The 20,746-nt window shown below is 37.4% G+C and overlaps 1 protein-coding gene across 10 annotated transcripts in view; it reads left to right on the top strand.

Moving 5' to 3' along the window:
- Positions 1–20,746, top strand: part of ephb3b (eph receptor B3b) — a 66,093-nt gene that overhangs the window by 14,678 nt on the left and 30,669 nt on the right. For all 10 annotated transcript variants that reach the window (XM_008406819.3, XM_017304457.2, XM_008406815.3 and 7 more), the window contains exon 2: positions 17,563–17,627. In XM_008406819.3, the coding sequence (XP_008405041.1) occupies positions 17,563–17,627 (65 nt within the window). The remainder of the gene's footprint in view (positions 1–17,562; positions 17,628–20,746) is intronic.

Raw genomic sequence — 20,746 nt, 5'->3', positions numbered from 1 at the left:
GTATGCTAATAGTGATTTTACATTCCTTTTAATTGAACAGTTTGGTTATTTATTTGCAATTTAACATGGATTGGATAAAAAAATAATATCTCTTATTTATTTCTGTTCATTCCAAGCCTAGATAAAGCACAATAGTTTCTCTAAAGTTGAAATATTCAAAAAACCTGTGATCATCTGGGGGATTTAGTAAAATGGACATGGTAATAGATGGAAAATAAATAATTCTGCATTAGCACTTCTTGTTCACAAACAGAAATTTTAGTAAAAAAAAACCCTGATGCATTTGAAAATTGAGATATTTTTAAACTTCAGTGTATGAAAATATAGATATATACTTTTTTGTGCATACCCACTGCCAGTTTCTGTGCAAATAACAACAACAATAGGTTGGTTTCATGTCTTTTCCTCCACTTTTGGCTTGCTGTGTTATATGATTGAGAGGAACAAGTTAACAGTGTAACAGAGAAGTACAAGATAAAGTTCTGTCAATGTTGCCTTAGCATTGCTTTACTAATGCCCTCTGTTTCCAGCACCTTAGTAAACAGCTTCTGGCTGTCCTGAAAGTTGTTACAAGTCTCTAAATGGCATTGCCATTTAAACCAAATAATTGGACATGTGTATTTAATTGTTTGAAACTACAAATTAACTTCCTAATCTCCATTCTTCTTTTTTTATGTTACAGTTGCAACTCTTTATCTAGGGTTGGAATGAGCAGAAGAAAAGCAAAATTGACATTCTTTATTTTGTTGTTGTTGTTTTTGTTTACTTGATTTTTTTTTAACCTCATCAACGTCTGACCTAAAAGAAGTCACAATACATTATTTGTTTTAAACACGTGCAATACAATCTCTACCTTGAGAACATTGACTTTGTTCAGAGACAATATTAACAACTTTTATGTTGTTAATATTGAAATTAATTCTGCATGCAGTTGTACCTTTGCTGTTAGCGTTTTAGTATTTCTGCGTCCTTATTCCAAGTTGTATTCCAGAAAAGACTAGAACTACATTTATGAGAAGATGTTACAGAAAACATATAAAATACAAACATACGCTAATTGTTCATTTTTATTAATACTACGTAAAACTACTACATTTTCTATCCTTTTCTACATACTGGTTCTTCACAGGTGATTTTAGTTACTAAAGAAACAAAGTCAATTTGCACAGAGGACATCTAACAAGTCATTACAGCAGCCAAGTGTAAGATTAATTAACTCAACAGTGATTAAGGATAGACGCCCAACAAGCAGAAGAAGAGAGGTAAAGATAGCATGATACACAGCATCCACCTAAAACAGATCAGTGTGATTAATATCAGCAAGCCATTAGCAGATAGGTAATGTTGGAAAAAGAACTCAAAGTAATTATCGTGTCTCCCCCTCACCTTTTACTTTATTTATTATTTGGAAACATTAATTTTTTAAACACTTATTTCACACCACTAACCTGAGTTTTTTGGTGCCTGGCACCAAAAAATCTCTACTTTTTTTTTTTTGTAAAAACTTACCATACAGCTGTTTATCATCATAGGCTATAAAATGTTGCTCATGTAAAGAAAAAGAAAAAAAAAAAAAAAAAAAAAAAAAAAAAAGGTTGTGCTGCCAACGTGTGCAAAAAGAAGCTCCAGTATGGCGGTTTTGCAGGGCAGAAACATTAAGTACTCCAGTTAAAAGTTTAAAAGGTGGCTAGATATTTAAAGCTAAGAAACCCACATCAAGGAAGAAGGAAGGGATCAAGATAAATGGGAGCAGTAGCCATGTGTATAAAAGGGAGAGCTGGTCATAAAAGTAAGAACAAAGAGACACTGACGAGAAAGAAAGGAAGTATTTGGGAAAGAGAAAGAATAGAACCATGTGAATAATGATGCATAGTCTCCCTTTGTAGATGTTTGGTCTTGAAAGGATGAAATGCTTAAGTGCATCTTGGTAATTTTTTTTAATTTTTATTTACGGTAACCTTTATTTTACCAGCATAAAAAATCTCCTCTATTTCAAGGAGGTCCTGACCAAGAGGAAGCAACAAATACAACAGAGGAAAAATAGAATAATATAATTAATTATTTTTCTGTTGCATTGCATTTGCTTGCAATGCTTCCTTTCTTAAAATCAGGTCCTGTTATTCTACTTAGAAACACATTTTTTTCACATGTAAAGACAAAAAAGAAGGCACTCTGACATAGTTACAGTAAGGGTGTGTACCTTCACGAACACTGACCTGGTTGGCTGCATTCTTTACTTTAACTGTCCCACAGTTCCTTTTGTTTTTTTGTTTTTTTTTTGTCTGAAAAGCCAATGGCACGGAAAGCAGGTAAAGTCTCACAATACCTGTGTATGCATACAGAGCTGATGTAAGAGGCACCAGCCAGCCGGGCTTTGCAAGTCATTTTCTTCTTTTATTCCCTCTTTAGAAAAAAAAAAAACAGCACAAAAAGTGAGGCTGTGACAATATTTATTTGATCACAGGGTGGAGCATAATTACTCATCCACTAAAATTTCTGAAACTTTTGTTTTTCACACAGGCAAAGGTAAAGTAAAATACATGGTGATGAAAACTTCCTTGATAATTAACCTGCAGTTTCTTCATAAATCATTAGTTCTTGCTCAATGAGCCAAAAGATAGCTTTTAGTGTATTTAGTTGCAATCTATGCTAATCGCTAGTCTCGTTCTCCCAGATGTGATATTTTGTTTATAATGTCTGTTCAAGTTTCCAAGGAGAAAGAGAAATTAAACAAGCAAACCTCAAAGACTGTTGGTTTCTACCACCACAGTATTTTTTTGTAAACTATTTTAAAGTAATTGGAAGCCACTGGCATGTGGAAAATGTGGACCGCATTGGGGTTTTGCCCCTTGCTGCAGTCACAGGGGCAGCTGTTCCGGGCTGAACAGGAAGTAACCATCTTTTATTAGATTAAACACAATCATTACACACTGCCCTGGAAGTGCATTGCAAGGTGAGCTGATACGTTGGCAGATGGCTGTGTGAGCAGAGGATGTATTAAGTGAAACAATGGCCCAGCGATGCAGAGGCACAAATACACCATGAGAGTCAAAGAAATTTAAAAGCCATGTGTTTGTGAGAGTCTCTGTGTCTGTGGAAACAAAGTGGCAAAGCCGTGTGCTAAGCCCCTTTTCTTGTGGTGCTCAGGCATTGAAAAACCCACGGCTTTTGTTCAATGGATTTTTCTAGCTCTTTCTAGGCTATACCCCCTGTGAACTAGTAAGATTTGCATGTTTGTGTGTGTGTGTGTGCGTGTGCACGCATGTGTATGTGTATTAATAACATGTCTACTTTTTATTTGTATCTATTAAGTATAATGTGTGTGCCTTTGCATTATGTAAGTATATCGTAACAGCTTGTTTAAGCTTTGATTGTTGAGTCAGCCATTGCTGACAAAATAGTCTGAAACCTGCTATTAAAGCAGTTGTAGCTATTCACGCACAATGCAGCTGCCCAGGCAACACCGCAGAGCTTCTCAAACAAAAACTGTGCATTAGTGTGTATTTTAGTGGATGTTTATATTTCCTTTTACTTCTAAGATCCACTAATCGGCAGCTTCCAACCATACAAGCAAATATTCATGTGCACAGGTGAATGTGCGCGTACACATGCAAGCACCGCTTTCAGCGTCAATAAAACGATTCCGCTGCAATTCATACGGAAGTCCCCTAGGACAGTTGCTGCTATCAGCCTCATGTACGAGTTTGGCCCGGGAGTCTGTGCTTCTTTCTTCCAGACAGTCTTTTACCAAAGCAATTGAGCTGTTATGAATGGATGCAGTGGAGCAAGGTAACACCGGAGAGGATGGAAAAAGAGAAAAGCGAGGAAAGAAGAGAATGGCTGGGAAGAACTGGGGAAAGGACAGTGGTGATGTAGACAATGGCTCCCTGGACTGCAGTAAAGCAATAAGCAAAAACACTTCCCTACAGGCTTCATGTTGAATCCGCACACCACAGGATAAACACATAAACATACAGAGGCCGCTGTGGATGTCTCTGAAGGTCTAAATGCATGTCAGCATGCCAGAAACACGGTGGCACGGAAAGGAGTGTAGGAAAAGTGGGAATACAAGAGACTGTGTATAGGCTCTCCATCCTCCTTTTCTTTCCTCTGTGTTCTCTCCTCCCTTTTCCTCCCTCCTTTGTTACCTCACTCACCTGTCAATCGTTTTGTGGTTTTTTGTCCAGTCTTACACTCTTTCTCTAACTTGTCTCTTATTTTTGTTTTACTTTTCCTCCTCCACTTTTTTTCTTTGTGTTTCTTTTCAGTTGCTTTTGAGAAAGCTGTGGTAGCCACACCCAAAGCTCTGAATAATTACCTAATTGTTTTTATCTTTTAGTTATCCTGTGTTTTTATGCCACTCCCTACACATCTTGAAAAACAAGAATATTAGGTTATTTCCTTTGTTGAAATGAGAGGGTCTGTGCTGAAAGCATCGGGGATGGGATGAAATGCTGGGCCTCTATTTACATAATATTGATAATCCATATTTTTTGTTTGTCTCTCATTGCACTATTCAGTTGGTTTTAACCTGTGGCCACCTTGTAAAAACAGCTGAAGCCACCATTTCTGGGTCCAGAAATGAAAATATTTTTTTTTCTTAAAAGTCTTATTACTTTTCTATTTTATTTAATTTTTTTGGGAAACTCTGAGGCATATTTATGTGGAGATAATATAAAACATATTAGATGGAGGTTCATTTTGTACACTTCCACTCTGGCATTCTGTAATAGAATCCAGAACAAAAGTGGAAAAATGTTTCCTTTTTTTGGCTCTAGTGGCCCTTATTAAACAGTAATTTGACAGGAAACAGTGTGGACAGAAAAGACGGAGACTAGGAATTTATCTAGGCCAACGGGATTGAGGGCTATAGCCTCTGAAGAAGGTGTGCCTGCTCCTCCAACTTAGCCACACAGTGTCCCAAAGTATAGACATGTGAAGGGTTATCCCATATATGTCTCTCTTAGTTCTTACCATGTAACTTCAAATTTTAAAACAAATCATGCCGGAGAGAAAAAACACAGGCTACAACTCTTGTGTAAATTCTTAGTCTAGCACTGCTAGACTAAGAATTTAGTCTAGCAGTGCTAGACTAAATTCTAGCACTGCTAGAATTTAGTCTAGCAATGCTAGACTAAATTCTTTGTCTAGCATTCTTAGTCTTATTTAAAATAAATTCTTATTTTAAATAAGAATTTAGTCTAGGAACTGCTGAAATAGATCCAGCTAACGCCAATATTACTGCCACCTGCAAGCGAAGCTTAGCTTTTTCAGCACATTTCATTGGAATCACTCACGCTATGATTACAGAGTCTTTCAGATGCACAGGAAAAATATATGAGTTGAAGAAATATTTGTGGTAGCAGGATTGGGCACTTAGTTTTTCACAAAAAAATGTTGCTTAACATCTCCTCACATGAGCGTGATGCGTCATTACACGCCCATAAAACAAAACTGTGCCGTATTTTTTCGCATGAGTCATTCTTTCTTCATATGCTTTTGTGTGAGACGCAGAATCACTTGCCGTCACTAAGAAAACACAGTTTTATTTATTTTTATTCTTGGTCTCCCTGTAGGAGTATCATTGGTTAGACAATCAGGATAATGAAATGTTTTCATTCAGAGTCAGGCATGGATTCTGCACCAGTGTGAGTAGGAGGAGATTAAGCCGAGATGTCAGGGTAAATTGAGACCTGACAAAACCACCGTCAACTGACATATTCTAAATTTGACTTGGAAGGTGTTAGGAGGAAGTCTTGACACTCACCTGTCAGTTTTAGGTGCACCACTAATACCTGAACTAAACTGAGGTGTTAGGTGAATTTTTGTGCAGAGACAGACCTACACAGGCACTGTGTAAATAGACCTTTCATATATGCATGCCGTGCAGCAACTCTAGTTAATTGAAATTTCATAGGATTTAACATTTTATTTTAAATAAGACTGTTATGCAAGTAAAATGCTTATTTCAAGAGTAATTAAATAATAGTTCTCACTTTTTGGGACCTCTGAGGCACTTGGTTTCTCTGTACCGCCTTACGTTATTCTTATCAGATTGCGAGCTCTGGAGTGTCATTTGTTCATTAACGCTTCCCACAGAGGAGCCACTGAAGCAGGCCGCATATCAAAGAATATCAACACTGTTTTATCTGAGTAAATGGCTCTGCTGCCCCCTTTATGTTTCTTTTATGGATGAACATATAATGAGGCACAGACGAACACCAGTAACAAGCTTTGAATAAATAAAAATTTATTCAGGAGAGATATGTGTTCGTTTTTTTATGTTGCATAAGTAGCTGCTTGTTCATTAATTCACTGTTTAGTGCTAATGTCTGGGTATTCAATGGATATTATGTGTTTTTTCTATTAACTGGGTTGCTTAAAAGCATTTTCATTATTTCTACATCTGGATATTTATGGAAAAAGAAAATAGATCGTTAAGTATATGCCATCCATCCATCCATCCATCCATCCATCCATCCATCCATCCATCCATCCATCCATCCATCCATCCATCCATCCATCCATCCATCCATCCATCCATCCATCCATCCATCGCTGCACTTTTTTCTTTGTTTGCCCTTTGCTAAACTGCCTTTGAGCAAACCTATTTTTACTATTAAAAACAAAGGAATGCTTTGATGAAACATGTTTGTATAAGTAACACGCTTTCTGCAAATGCATGTTAAAAAGTGAAGAGGGAACCCAAAAGTTTTCTCACCTGCTTGCTACTTTTATTTGTGTCAAAAGCTCTGGTTTTGAAAGCTTAAAATCATTACCTGCTGCATGTGCATTGATATGTATCAGTGTGGTTGCATTTGCTTTCCTTTCATCTGTGTGGCACAGCTATAAGTTGGTCAGAAATCGCTGTGTTTGAAGTCTTAACTGTGGTGTGTTTTAAACATATATTCCATGTAATAATGCTGATTCAAAGAGTGATAGATAAGACAAATCAACTGCTGGGGTGAAAGCAACCCCTCCAGAATGCTCTACCACACACAAACAGAAACAAATTGCTTCAAACTCACAAACACCCACAAAATTTGAAAACGGGGTCGGTATTTCCATATGCGCGTCTTCCAGGTAAAACCAAACGTGCTACTCACTTGCTTGTTTGCATTTTTCAGTCGTGGCCGGTTGAGTCATCAGTCAGGAAATTGGATGATTCTATCTAAGCGTCTCACGCAAAGGTGTGCACAGACAAGGACGTTAGTGCATGCTTGTTTACCTTAAATTTATAAGCTTGTATTTCCTTTAAATCATATTTACTGTTGGCATTTGAGATTTTGTTTTATTGGAAAAAGAGAAAACTCGGACTAAATTATAAAATGTTGTAAAACTTTGAGGGGATATGAGCAAAAGCTTTCCCGGATGAATGTGCTTAAAATTTTTTTTCATTTATGGAAAAGTTTGAGGCAATTCTTTCCATGTTGGGTGATATAAACATTCCATGTCTCTACAGAAATCTGGTGTGGTGCCCATTTCCTGGGGAGGTTAAACACAGGCAGACTTTATGTCCTTAAAGTAATCATTTCAAAATGAGGACCATTTCTTTTCGCTATGAAAGTTTGCAAACCGAAGACACAAAACAACCAGTACTTTGTCGATTGCAAGTTCATTTGATATTTCAACAGAGAACTTTGTAATTTTGATGCACCAAGTGGGGGTTGTAGTATTATGATTCATAAATGTTTCTTGCAGAATACTTAGACTTTTATTTAGAAGAAAAAAAATGCAGAAGACATTGTTGGGTTGTTGCCCTGTTTTATTAACAGTTTGCTTAGACCACTTTTTTATTTTTTATTTTTTTTAATCGGGCAGGATTGGGTATTCTTGGTAAAAAAAAAAAAAAAGCACAAAAAAAAAACATTGACAGACATATGAATAAATGCTGTTACTGGTTAACTGTTACACGCCAGGGGCAATACAATCGGCATCCACTTTGAAGCTTTCTGTCTCCTGTAAACTTTCACTGCTTTTTAAAGGACTGTCTTTGAGCATCTCTAGTTAAAAATGTGAGAAGGTGTTTGGTCAAATGCACTGTGAACAGACATTCTTTAAAACACAGTTTAAATGTTTACATTTACAAAAACATAAATAAAAATGTGTAATGTTTTTAAGAGCAGGACCAAATTAGAATTAGATAATAAAATACATTAAGTAATGCAATTTGATTCTTGTTAATTGATAATTATTGATGAAACCTAAAACTTCACATTTACTCAATATTGTGTAATATTCATCCCTTTTCATTAGCTGGGTGTATCTTTTGTCTATAAATTTGAGAATTATTTTGCAGCCAGCTTAAAACAATCAAAAACATCAAAAATATTTCTTTCAGGGAGAACTTTGTTAAACCTTGTGAAAACAGTTTTAATTACTTACCAGAGCAAACGGGCAACATTTCACAGTCATTAATCCTCAGGTTTTTTTCTCAAAACTTTTGATTTACTAAAAACCCAGTAAATCACATGCTGGGACATGTCTGACAAAAGATAAATTGATAAATGAATGAAAGAGGGAAGAGAGGTCGACTGTCCTTGTCACCCAGTTGTGAAACACATCATTGGAAAGACAAATCGATGGCCACGTTCCCCTCGCACTGCATGTGAAGTGCAGCTTTCACAGCACTGAAAAGAAAAAGGGTTCTTTCTGTTGCAACATTTAAAACTCTTTATCTGAGGAGAAGTAGTGAGGTCTTTATCTTACAGGTGAACAATTGTAAAGAAAATGGTGTCTGGCTGACAAGTTAACATTGTGCAGGCCCTTTCAGAAGGGAGTGTTTGTTGATTTCAGCCGTCTGCGCGCATTCTTATATCTGTATGTATTTTTCTGCACATTCCCAAAGCATGTCTGGACGTATGCCTGCTTTTGTAAACATATGAATAAGACTGAATTTAACCAATAGCGGTATTTATTTATTTATTTATTTAATTTTTTTGCAAGATGTGACATAAACTTAAAAAAATGCCTAGAGCTTACACTTACATGTGTAAATGTGTAATTCGAGTTTTAGATGGGGAAACTACTACCTCTGGATTTTTCTTCAAGCAATCAATTGTTGAAAACAGACTGATGCTTATTTTCCACTGTGGCAACTGCTGTGGTGGTTGTGTGCCTGAATGATGAGGCTCTGGTCCACATTATGTTGCATATTTTGATATACTGTTTTTCTTTGTTTGCGCTTCTCATCCAAACACAATCAGAGTTTCTGGTAATTTTTTTTTTTTTTTTAAGTTGTTGGATTTGGTTGATTTGAAAAAAACTCTTGTTTGTGGTGTGTACTTGTGAACTGGATATCCAGATACTTCCAAAATTGAAAACCTTTGAGGTTCATTCTGGTGTAAAAAGCACAACATCATCATTATGAACAATTTTATATTTTATTTCCTCATCTAGAGCACTGTTTTTACTCTGTTTAAAAAAAAATACATTTTGCAATGTAAGATGAAGAAGTGAATGACAAGAGGATTTTTTTCCATGTTCATGATTATCTTCTTTTGAATTTTAATCTAGCTAAAGTTTTACAGCAGTTTTTTTGTAGTCTCAGAAAGTAAAGATGATTTATTTTCAAAACAAATCTAATGATATTTAATGTGAGCAGGGCAGACTTATAAAAAAAAACTTATCAAAAACTATCCTCTAGACAGAGTCAAATTTTTTCCTTCCCCAAAAAATTGTTTCCACCTCCCATTAGGGGCACTAAATGAATAAAAACTAGACATGGCAAAACACTGTTTTAAGTAATGTGCAGATCTTTTTTAAACGTGGACCATTAGCTTATCTCTACCATCATACGGATGAGAAAGAAGTAAATTTAAAACAAAAGGTACATTTACTGATGAATGGACAAATTCAGGCACAAACATGCTGACGCACTTAGGCTCCCTCACACAGACGCACACCTGGTTCTTTAGACAGCTGCCCTCAGGGCTACCTGTGTGTCAGATCCTCTGTGGGTTGTAATTAGGAGGGTGGAAGCGATGGGAGGATAGGGGAAAAGAGAGAGAAAGAGATGAGAGAAAGAGAATCAGGCAGAAAGAAGAAATAGAAGAAAGGGATGTTAAAAACAACAAAAGAAAAACAAAGTGACCCATTCCAGTAGCAGTAGCTAAAAGAGAAATGATCTGTCTTTGAAAGATGCAGATGCTAAACACACATGTACACACACACACAAGCTCGGAAACGTCCTTCGTGCTGTGAACGAAACCCTTTCTTCTTGTATTGAAACAGTTTTACTTTGCTCTGACTAGCTCAGCTTAATAATCTGTAGAAAAACAAACAAAAAAAACTTGTTTTTGTGTATTTATCACAAAGTCGCAGAGTCACTGGGTAAGAACTGTTTGTCAGAAATTGCCTCTTGAGACATGATGGGCTAAACAGGAACACATAAAAGCCATGCAGTCTGAAATCCATGCAAAGTACACAGCTTTATGTACCTTTTGGCAGTGAGGAAAAGCAAACCCAGAGCTGTAATGTCCCTCGGTGACAAATAGAAGAGGGCGAAAACTTGATTTCATTAAACTTCATCACTGGTTCATCAAGGGGAAGTGGGAGAAAAGAAGAGATGGAACAGGAGCTTATTTACCCATTATCTGTGGTGTTACACTGTTGGCACACAGACACACACGGAGGATAAACGTCTTGTGTGACAGCCATTGTGAGATGACTGACAGTGAGTGGTAGCTTGAGGAAGTGTGTGTCAACATATGTGTGTGCTCATAGGGAGGGATTGTCATGGGAGGCAAGTCTGCCCAGGAATTCCACAGAGGAATCAACTCCTTGGCTTGTCCGTGTTGCAGTCCCCAATTACCGTGTGCGTGTGCGCAAGCATGTGTGTGTATGTTTGGTGGGGGTTGAAGTAGAGGCCTTTCCTGAAAATGGAGGGGACTTCTCCTAATCATCGCCCTCTGGCCTCGGACAAAGGCAAAAAGACTGCTTGGACAATTTGAATTTGAATAGCATCTCTCCTCCTGCCCTCTTTTCTTCTGTGTCTGTCTTCCTCTTTTCACCGCCTGAGCTTCACTTCAGTTTGGGTAACAAAAGTGGAGCCAACAAAGATGGCCCACAAAGCAATCAGGCTAATAGTGCTAATAAGTTGAGCGTGGGGTCCTCGCTCCCAGTGTTGACACATTTCACTGTTTCTCTGACTAAACAGAGGCTGGAGTGTTTGGAAACCAGACAGCACAGTATTTTAATGGAGTGGCTACCCCATGCCAGGTTGCCATGTGCTTGGGCTGTTTGACTGTAGAGGAACACAACAATAGCAAGTTTGGGAAAAGGTGGAGAGATGATAATTAACCGGGGGAAAGCATCAGAGGAAGAGATTCAAGGAAGGAGTCATTAAGCACTCTGCAAGCTATATTTTTCGAAGGAAGTTTGATCCTCCACACAAAATACTGGTTTTGCTTTGTATCTAGTTTGCACCCAGGTCTTTGCAGTATTGATGAAGTATTTAGGCAAGATTTTCTTGTTTACAAAAGCATTTCACACGTGCCTTTTGGTTGTCGAAACATAAGGTTTCGTTAAACTGTCACCTGACGGAAGCACGCTAACAAAAATTGGCATGCTAAAAAGCACAAACAGTCATGGTGAGATCTAAGCTTAACCCCTCACCTGTCAGCTCCTTGAGACCAGAGGACTTGTAAAAAGTCTATGCATGCCTGTCTCTCAATAATAGCCCATCTTCCTCTTTCCTCCTTTGGCCCCTCTTTTTTTTCTTCCTTTTAAGAAGCCTGCTTGTTGGAACAAAGAAATATTTTAAGGCGCTTGTAACTCTGTGCGATGTGTGCGTGAGTGTGTGTGTGTGTGTATGTGTGTTGGATGCGGCCGTAGGGACGAATGCTTCAGTGCCCTCCTCTGTTATTAGGCCTGGCCTGTCATTATGGGATTAGTCTGTAGGGGTTTGTGTTTTTGCATGCTTGTGTGTGTATGCGTGTGTGCGTGTGTGTGTGTGTGTGCGTGTAAGCAGTTGTTTGCTTGTGTATGATCTCCCCGAGCCTGTTTGTACTACTACAATTTTTCTCACACAGTCATAGCATGCTGAGAAAACAAATGTCTCTGCCATTTTCCCCCCAGTTGTTAAGGTAATCCCAGGTGCATTTGACCTCTATTATAAATAACACTTTACTAAAGCAGTTCTCAGGTTGCACAAACAGTAAGTTGCTAATTGAAAAGACTTGGTAAGCAATGGGTGGTTGAAAAAACAGTCCCCCGTACACTGCATGTCACATCCATCAATGTGTTGCGAAAAAAAACATGAGCGATGACACAGAGGATTGCAAGAAAAAGAGAGGAGAAGTCGCATAAAGCCAAGAAATTTGAGCTCAGGTCTCCACTTACTTCTTAGTGTCCACAAAAACACACCAGTCAGGGATTGCTGAAACACATCTGCTTGCTTTAATTATGGAAGGTGATAATAGGCTGGCTTGTAAACCGTCTGCCGAAAAGACAGAAGAACTAGGAACCAAGAACAAAGTAATTTCTCACCAGCATGTTAAAGCAGTTTTGTGTCAGTTTCTGAGTAAAATTATCCAAAAGCGGAGCAGCCATATACAGACAAATACACATTCATACCTCAGGACAATTTAGAGACAGATTAATTTAACAGTGATGTTTTTTTTTAATTGTAGGAGGAAGCTAGATTACTCAGAGAGAAACCATACAGACCAGAGGATCCATGTAAAAAAAAAAAAAAAAAAAAGAAAGAAAGAAAGACCCCAGGAGAGGATTTGAATTCAAGACATTCTTGCTGCATGTCAGTTCCACCAACTGCTCCACTGCTCAGCCCCCTTAATTGTATTTCTTAAAATCAAGCATAATTATTGCTTTTTCTTCTTCTGTTCATGTTTTGGTTGTATGTTTGCTCCCTCCTGTCCCCCACCCCCTGAATGAGAGGATAAATATGTACAGTCCTGGTCATGAAAGTCTGGCCTGCGTCCCAAAGTCTGCTGAGTCTCCTAAAAACAGGCACATCCAAATAGTGAAATTTATGCCACTCAGGCCTCATGGTCAAGGCAATCCTTGAGCAGACTGGAAGTTCTGAATTTGGTCCAAGTAGAAGTATGAGATTATTAAATGGAAGGAAAAATGAAAGAATGATGAATTAGATTGATATTTTACATGGAATGATGACAAAAAGGGAATATGGCTTAAATATATTTAACAGTCTCGTGTAAGGCATACGTACTTCCCTCAATACCCTCATAGCTTCTTTCATAAAACCCTCCTGTCATAAACCTGCAAAGACAGGCTCCTCTCTGAGCTGCCGCTGGCGTTCATAAATCACAAATTCATCTTGCAGTACACCTCACACATGTGAGCTTCCAAAACTCCAGCTGGCACAGCTAAGGAGGCATGGAGGTAAACTCAGCGGGGTCCATTAAAGGTTCTACACATAAAATTAGTTTTAGACATAAAGGACAAAGAGAAGGTGGGGTGTGAGACCTTACCACTTTAACTCAGTTTCCTTGTATTACTACTACTGAAAGAACTACCCATGGTTGAAGTCTAATTTTAATATTAGTGGTAAAAAAATTACATACGTTGTGCATCTCTGCTTTTCTCACTTTAATCTCCCAGTAGTGAACAGTCATGATTTGACTGCAAGTTCCCAGTGAAATACTCCAGAAAATACAGTAAAAAAGGGTCTAAATCCCAGCTTAAAGACACTCATATTTTACTCTTTTTTTCTGTGTGCAGTTTATTATGACACGTTTACATGCTCATTCACTTGATTTACTCTCTTTGCCCCATTACTCACAACCTGATCTACAATCACTCCTCATGTTTTTTGTGACGAATAGAGTTCAAACAGAAAGATAAAACACAGAGAAAAGAAAAAAGTCTTTATATCGAAGAGTCTCTTATTCTCTTTAGTTTCACAAAGCTTTTTTTTTCTCTCCTCCAACTTGCCCTTCTGGTTTTCTTTACCATCTATTTCTCTTCTCCTCATCCAGGCCCATTGGGCAACCTTCCAGCGTGTTCTTAGAGACTTTCAAAGATTGTTTACTTTGAAAGACACCTTTCCCTCTTTAATCTTTCTTAGTCTGAATCCTTGTGCTTTATCTTCTATATAGTATAAATCTGTCAGTTTGATGCTGAAAACTCTTCCTTTGTTCATGAGCTTAATGCACTTTTTTCTTGTTTGGTATGTTGTGCGTGCCTTTTGCCAACACTTTTTATAATAGCAATGCACATGTGTTGCCCGATATTTTCTAACCAGCTAACAAGCTTCTGCTAAGTAGATGAGAAATGCAGATGTGCGTACACAGAGAGCGAGTGTGCGTGAGTGTGTGTGGGGTGGGGGGTCGACAGGTTAGATTGGGGTCATTCTGTGCTTTTACTGTGGCCCATTGACTCAGGATTGATGCTCCACTTTGACCACAATGTGGGGCTTTGCTCCCAATAGACACACACATAATTGCCTTCTGCCACAGACGCACAAAAAAACCAGCCAGGCACGCACACATAGACTCAATCCCAGTTTGGTGAAACAATGCACATGCACCATAAAAGGAGGGGTTATAGAAAACACCTGCACTCCAGAATGATCTACTGCCCAGACCACAGGCCTGGGCAGTGTATCTGTTTGCTTTGCAAATCTGCCTTTCTGCCACACGGTTCTAGTTCTTTCATTCTCATCACTGGTGTTGCAACCCTGTCAGTCATTGGGTTTCACTGTGTTGTCATTTTTCTTTTTTTCTGCAAGGTCAGCTCGAGTAACATCCAGACTTGCATACATGCGACCTAGTTGTAATGATAAAGACCATGCAGAGAAGGTATATCATTTTCACCACACCAGCTTACATCAGCTTACATACCTGTTTATCTGTCAGTAATAAGCCTCAAATCACAGAGTGTCACAATATGAGTCAGGGGAAGTTTTGCCATAATATTTGCTGACAGTCTCTGAGAAACAGACACTAGTAAACTGTAATTTAGGTGAGAAGGCAACAGCAGATTAGTTTCATTACGTGTTTTAATTGGGCAACCATGCCTCAGTGGATAGACTAGTTGTCTTGTAAGTTGTGGGTTTGATACCAGCTTCCTCCTGCCTTGTTGATGTGCCCTTAACCCAAAGTTACCTACTAATCTGTGTGTGGGCTTATGAATGTGCCTGCTTTTGTGAGTGCAATTGGCTGTATGTGTGAGGTGCTTTGTAAATTTAGTCCACTTACCATTTTAAAGTAAAAAAAAAAAAAAAAAAACAGTTCTTCAAGCATTTCTTCAGTTCTCCAACTGGTTTAGAGTAAAGCCCTCAGCCAGTGTTCCTCAGGGGGAACAAGTCAGTATCACAAGAGATTTCAACCAAAGATGTTTTACTTTTTCTAGAACAATCTTGAACATGAGGATGATTTATGCTATTAGTGTAATGTGCATGTCAGGCACACTGTCACTCTGTGTGCTGGGGTAAAAGTCTACAAGAATTCTTTCCCCTGAGGAACATGCCATTTTAAGATTTAGCCATAATTCATCAGGAGCTCAGTGTTTGTGATAGCCAGTCTTCCTAAGTGCATCAATTGTGATAGCAAATATATGGTGAAATGGGAGAAATTTGGGTTATAATCAGAAATGTTATAGATTTTTAATCCAATTTCTGATCAGCAAATTTGTACAACTTTGACATGTTTTAATAATAAAAGTGTTCCAGAAAACAAACCGATGCTTTTTTAAAAACATTCAAAGATTACAGAGCTTACTCTGAAGGACTTCATATCTACAAAAACACTGAAATACTGCTGCACATTGTGCAGCAAAAGCATCTGTAAATAAAACAAATCTCAAATTAATTGCAGTTTATCTGACTTACTTTTTTATCTCACCTAAGAGAGACTATTACTCACTCTGATTTTTCTGTAGTGAGTTATATTTCCATAAGACCATTTAACAATAAATAACTTATGTCCAACTTATTTTAATACTGGAACAAAAAAGAGTAATTTATTTATTGAGACTATGAAAGAGCCTCAAGCAGACTGTCTGTGAATCGATCATTTTTTATTTAGACTACATCAAGATAATGACAAAGTAACAACATTGCTCACAGTTTAAATCGTCTTTAGAATTTTAGTTTCTCATTTACCATAAGTACTGCAATATCTTTACAAACTGTAAACAATAGTCTCTGTGTATATTTTCCTAAAATAATAAATGCAACCAAACCTTAAATGGGACATTCACAGTATACCAGCTCAGTTTTTGCTCACCTCTCCCTCCTCTAGCAATTTTTATGCATAGTTTGACTTTTTCGAAAACCTCAATAAGATTAAAAATAGCTCTGTCTTCATCACTCAGTAATAACTTCCACACTAAAGAGTAGTTCCTGTAAGACTGACATTCAGGGGAAAATGATCGTTTTTTTTGTGTTTGTTACTGATCCAAGTCAGCCAAGTGTAAAATCATCCTATTCTGGTCACCATAGCATTTAAAGTCGTGACAATGGATTTTGAACATGAGTTTTATTCCCTATCCCCTCACCAAGTGAAGTAAAATTATTAGGAAAAACCAGATTAAGAGAAAGATAGCATCTAAAAAAAAAACTTTTTTCAGGCCTATTCCTTGAAACCTCATTAGTGAAATGAACCTTACATTTCTTTTAAATGAACAGATACAGGACAAGCACACTTTTTTCTGCATGCTGTTTCATCATCTTTTACCATCATGTAGAACAGCGTGGCGGTTGAGATAATAACTGTGGCTGCACACTGTGCCTAGAGCGTCAGGTAGTAAAAGAACCGACATTTATAGCCTTCCTTCCCTTTTCTAACAAAGCCGGTAGCTCGTTGCCAGTAGAAATTAGAGTGGAAAGTCAGCAGGAAAAGAAGGGATTTGCCACAGAGGTCCACCATTTTGTTTAGTCCTTTGTATGTGTGAGTGTATTTGAGTTTGCCAAGAGATAGATGTTAAAAAATTAGCTTAACCTGAAGTGTGTCCACACCCAGTTATTGACACAAAGTGATATGTGATTGAAGTTTTCTGACCTCTGTATCCCCCACAATCTCCTTCTTTGTGGCTCTAAACTTTATTACCTCTCGCTCCATTCAAGCCTTCTGTTGGGTTGTGTATCTTGCAGGAGTTTTACAGCATGCTGCTTACTGTATGTGTGTGTGCGTGTGGGGGTGTGTGTGCGTGGGCGTGTGTGTATGCGTGTAAGTGCCCTGTGTGAAACAAAAACAACTTCTCTTTGAGTTTTGCCGCCTTGTTTAAAACAACCGTCTAATTGGGACTAATTAGCCATATGAGAATCTACAATAAGATTTTACACAATACCTCGCTGATCAGACACTTCTATTTCTGTCTTTCTCTTCGTTCTTGTTACATACAGGAAAGCACACAATGTTCTGCGTTAGTTTAATTGGACTGAATGTGCTGAAAATGTATCCAACTGTTCAGTTATTCTCGCAGTTATCTGAGAACGGTGCCAGTCAAAGCCTCTTATCTGTTGCTTGAAACTCTTTTACAATTTTTATGACGTTGTTGTAAAACCACTGAAAGTTCTATTGACCTACTCTCTTCTTCTTTGTCTGACCTAAATGCCTTCTTTCTTCCTCCAATTTACAGAGACACTGATGGACACAAAGTGGGCCACGACGGAGTTAGCGTGGACTGCACACCCTGAGACCGGGGTAAGTTTGGATCATCAATCTCTTCACTCCTGGAACCAGAGGGTGGTGTGGGCATGATAGTGACAGCTGTTTAGGGCCAAGCCTTGGGCAAACGCAATTTGTTTACAAGTATGTATTCAATAATAAAATATAGGTATAATTTTAATCATCTTTAAGGATAAATGTTATAGGTACTTAACGTAAATTATTTTAGAAGTCTTGTTTATAATTGTATGTTTTTTTTTTTAATCAAGTACTAATTCATGAGAACTAAGTACAACCTTTGGGTAAAAGTACAATAAAGTAACAAAAATAGTTTTATTATTGAATACATACTTGTAATTCACATTAAGTACCTATGACATTTATCCTGGATATCATCTTTAAGGATGATATCCAGCTCAGTGTCCCCCATCAACGTCTGATGGGGGACATCTTTAAGGATGATATCCTTAAAGATGATTAAAATCTTTAAGGATAAAATCTATATTTTAAAGATAAAATTATCTTTAAAATTAAAGATAATTTTACTCATCTTTAAGGATAAATGTCATAGGTACTTAACGTAAATTATTTTAGAAGTCTTGTTTATAATTGTATGTTTTTTTTAAGCGTGAGCTTAGTCTAAATGCTATTAATCACTATAGAGAACAGGTGTCCAACTCCAGGCCTTGATGGCAAGAGTCCTGCAAAATTTAGATATGTCTCTGTTGTAGCTTCTGAAATAAGAAAATATATGACTGTTAAAATAAAAGATGTTTTTTATTGGAAACTTTTAGCTTAATTTCAAAACCCATTTGATATCAAATTTTTATGATATCATTTTTATGATATCAGTTCGTTCTCTTCAATCAAGAAGACATCCAAAAAAGCAAATGGGCCCACGAGTTGGAAAATGCTTAGGTCAGCTGTACATCAACTTAAAGTGACTCATAAAGTTGTCTTAATAATCTTCGTTGGGATATGCATTTAATGATTAGGAAGAATATTTGCTTCAATTCAATTTAAGTTAGCTGCCCAGTCTCACGTGTTTCTTTTTTCTCAATAATTTTTCTTAAGGCACCTGAAAATGTGGCCATTGGATAGTTCTTTGAATGCTGAAATAGGTTTAGTTTGAACCGATGCACATCCCCACTTCAACATTTACCCCACACACAAAATGCCAGTGACAGCCTATTCTTGCATTCCCATGTGGTGATCACAAAGAGCCAAGTAGGAGCATAAAATCTTGACCTCTCCTCAGCTTTGCTTCAAAGGTTGCCAACACTCCTCCTTTTACTTTTATGCAGTCCTCTGCAGCTTGTGTTTTCAAAGGTGGACCCAATATATATTTTATTGTCTCTCTAACAAAACTGGCACCGAGATCCTTCCTTAGCTGTTCTTAGCAGTCCACACTCCTTCTGCCTTTTTGTCTTTCTGCTACCTAGCAGCTGACGAAGGCAGACACATTAGCCACCTCAGCTGTAAGCAATCAGGGGCCAAATCCCCTCTCGGCCTGTCATGACCTTTCTACTTCCGCTTTTTTCTACTTCTCCTTCTTCCATCTTTCCTTATCCTTCTACTTCTTAAGCTATAGTGCTGCAAAGATCCTGCCACCACTACAGGACAGGCATGATAAAAGGCCTCTATTTCAGTATAATTTCATCAGTTCGTTCTCTTCAATAGATAAGCACACAGTGACATATTTTGTATCCCCTATACCACAAATATTCAGCCAAAAAATAGAAGAAATATTCTCCTTTGACATTTTCTTTGATTATTTATCAGGAAACTGACAGAACTACTACTATCTGTCTATCTATCTATTTTTGTGCTTTTCTTTAGTTTGCCATTTAAAAAAAATTCAAGCATCAGTCCAATTGTTGTTCTTTCCGTCCATCTGTAATAATGGACAATGGATTGCATGTATTTCATTGTTTATTTTTGTGTTGTGACATGACCTTTCTGATGGGGAACAAACATGAAAGAGGAAGTAAAACATTGGCAGAGAGGAGAAAATCAAACTTAAAAGATAGAAAGAAAATAAAACTAAATGAGAACATCTCTGTGTTACTTCAAGTGACAGGAAACAACATAGAAATAAAGCCAACAAAATATAACCACAGAAGAAGCATGCTTTGCTCATCTTCACATAACTCATTTCTAGGAACAGACTGTGCATGCTTCTTATTAAATTGTTTCATTTCTGTCCCTGTCTTCAGAATTAGTATTTTCCAGTCACGCCATGTACTCTGCTTTACTGCTGTGTGATGGTGTGTGATACACTTTTGTGTCCAATGTTTGCAACTTCATGACCCATCTTTGTCTTTGTGTATTTTCTTAGTTACTTTCAAATCATTGCAGCCATCGTTTATTGTGTGTAGACTTGTCCAAAAGCTAGATGAAAGATAAAGGGGGATTTCCACTTTTGCAAGGCTGTCAGATTTGAAGCAGTACCCACAGGGCTTTTTCACAACTATTATTCCGAGTTGGCTTGTGAATTTATTGTAATGACTATTCTTAAGGTAGTAATTGCACAAAGAAGCTGCATGCAAAGAGGCTGCATGCAAAGAGCACATTTTAAAATCTATCCCAACGTCCTAAAACTGTCTTAAAAATCAGTTTTAGTAAACAACAGGTTTTCAGTTAATTACAATAGCTCCTGTATTTAAAATTAAACTGAAATGGAAGAAAGAATTTGTGTTTTTTTTTTTTACTTTTCCTCGGGGGGCCACAGGAACCCTTCCAAGGGCTGGAAAAGGCCCTCTACCCTCAGTTTAGATCACCCTTTTTTATGAAAAAGAATTTTAGCTGTTTATAAAATTGTAACTTCTCAAAATGTTGGTGTAACGTGATATTATAAAATGGTCGATGCCTAATGAAAACATGCTACAAAGCTTTCATAAAATCTTTGAATGCATTTTACATTTCAAGAGATAGTAAGTAACTAAGCTGAAAAAGAAGAATGCTCTTTTCTTCTACAATTACTGGACTAAATGTGAGATTATTTGTAATATCTAATAAAAGAAAAAGGGGAGCCATTTAAGCAAATATTACTACAACAGTCAACATGTAAAAGAGCATCTTTAGTCAATAAAACCCAAAGTGCATTAAACTGTTCGGTCTTGCAGAACATTGTTATTATCTGTGAGTCACACTAA

Source organism: Poecilia reticulata, chromosome 4 (assembly GCF_904066995.2).
Source record: "Poecilia reticulata chromosome 4, P_reticulata-male-v2, whole genome shotgun sequence".
Classification (NCBI taxonomy): domain Eukaryota; kingdom Metazoa; phylum Chordata; class Actinopteri; order Cyprinodontiformes; family Poeciliidae; genus Poecilia; species Poecilia reticulata.
This window is presented reverse-complemented; position numbering and strand designations above follow the sequence as displayed.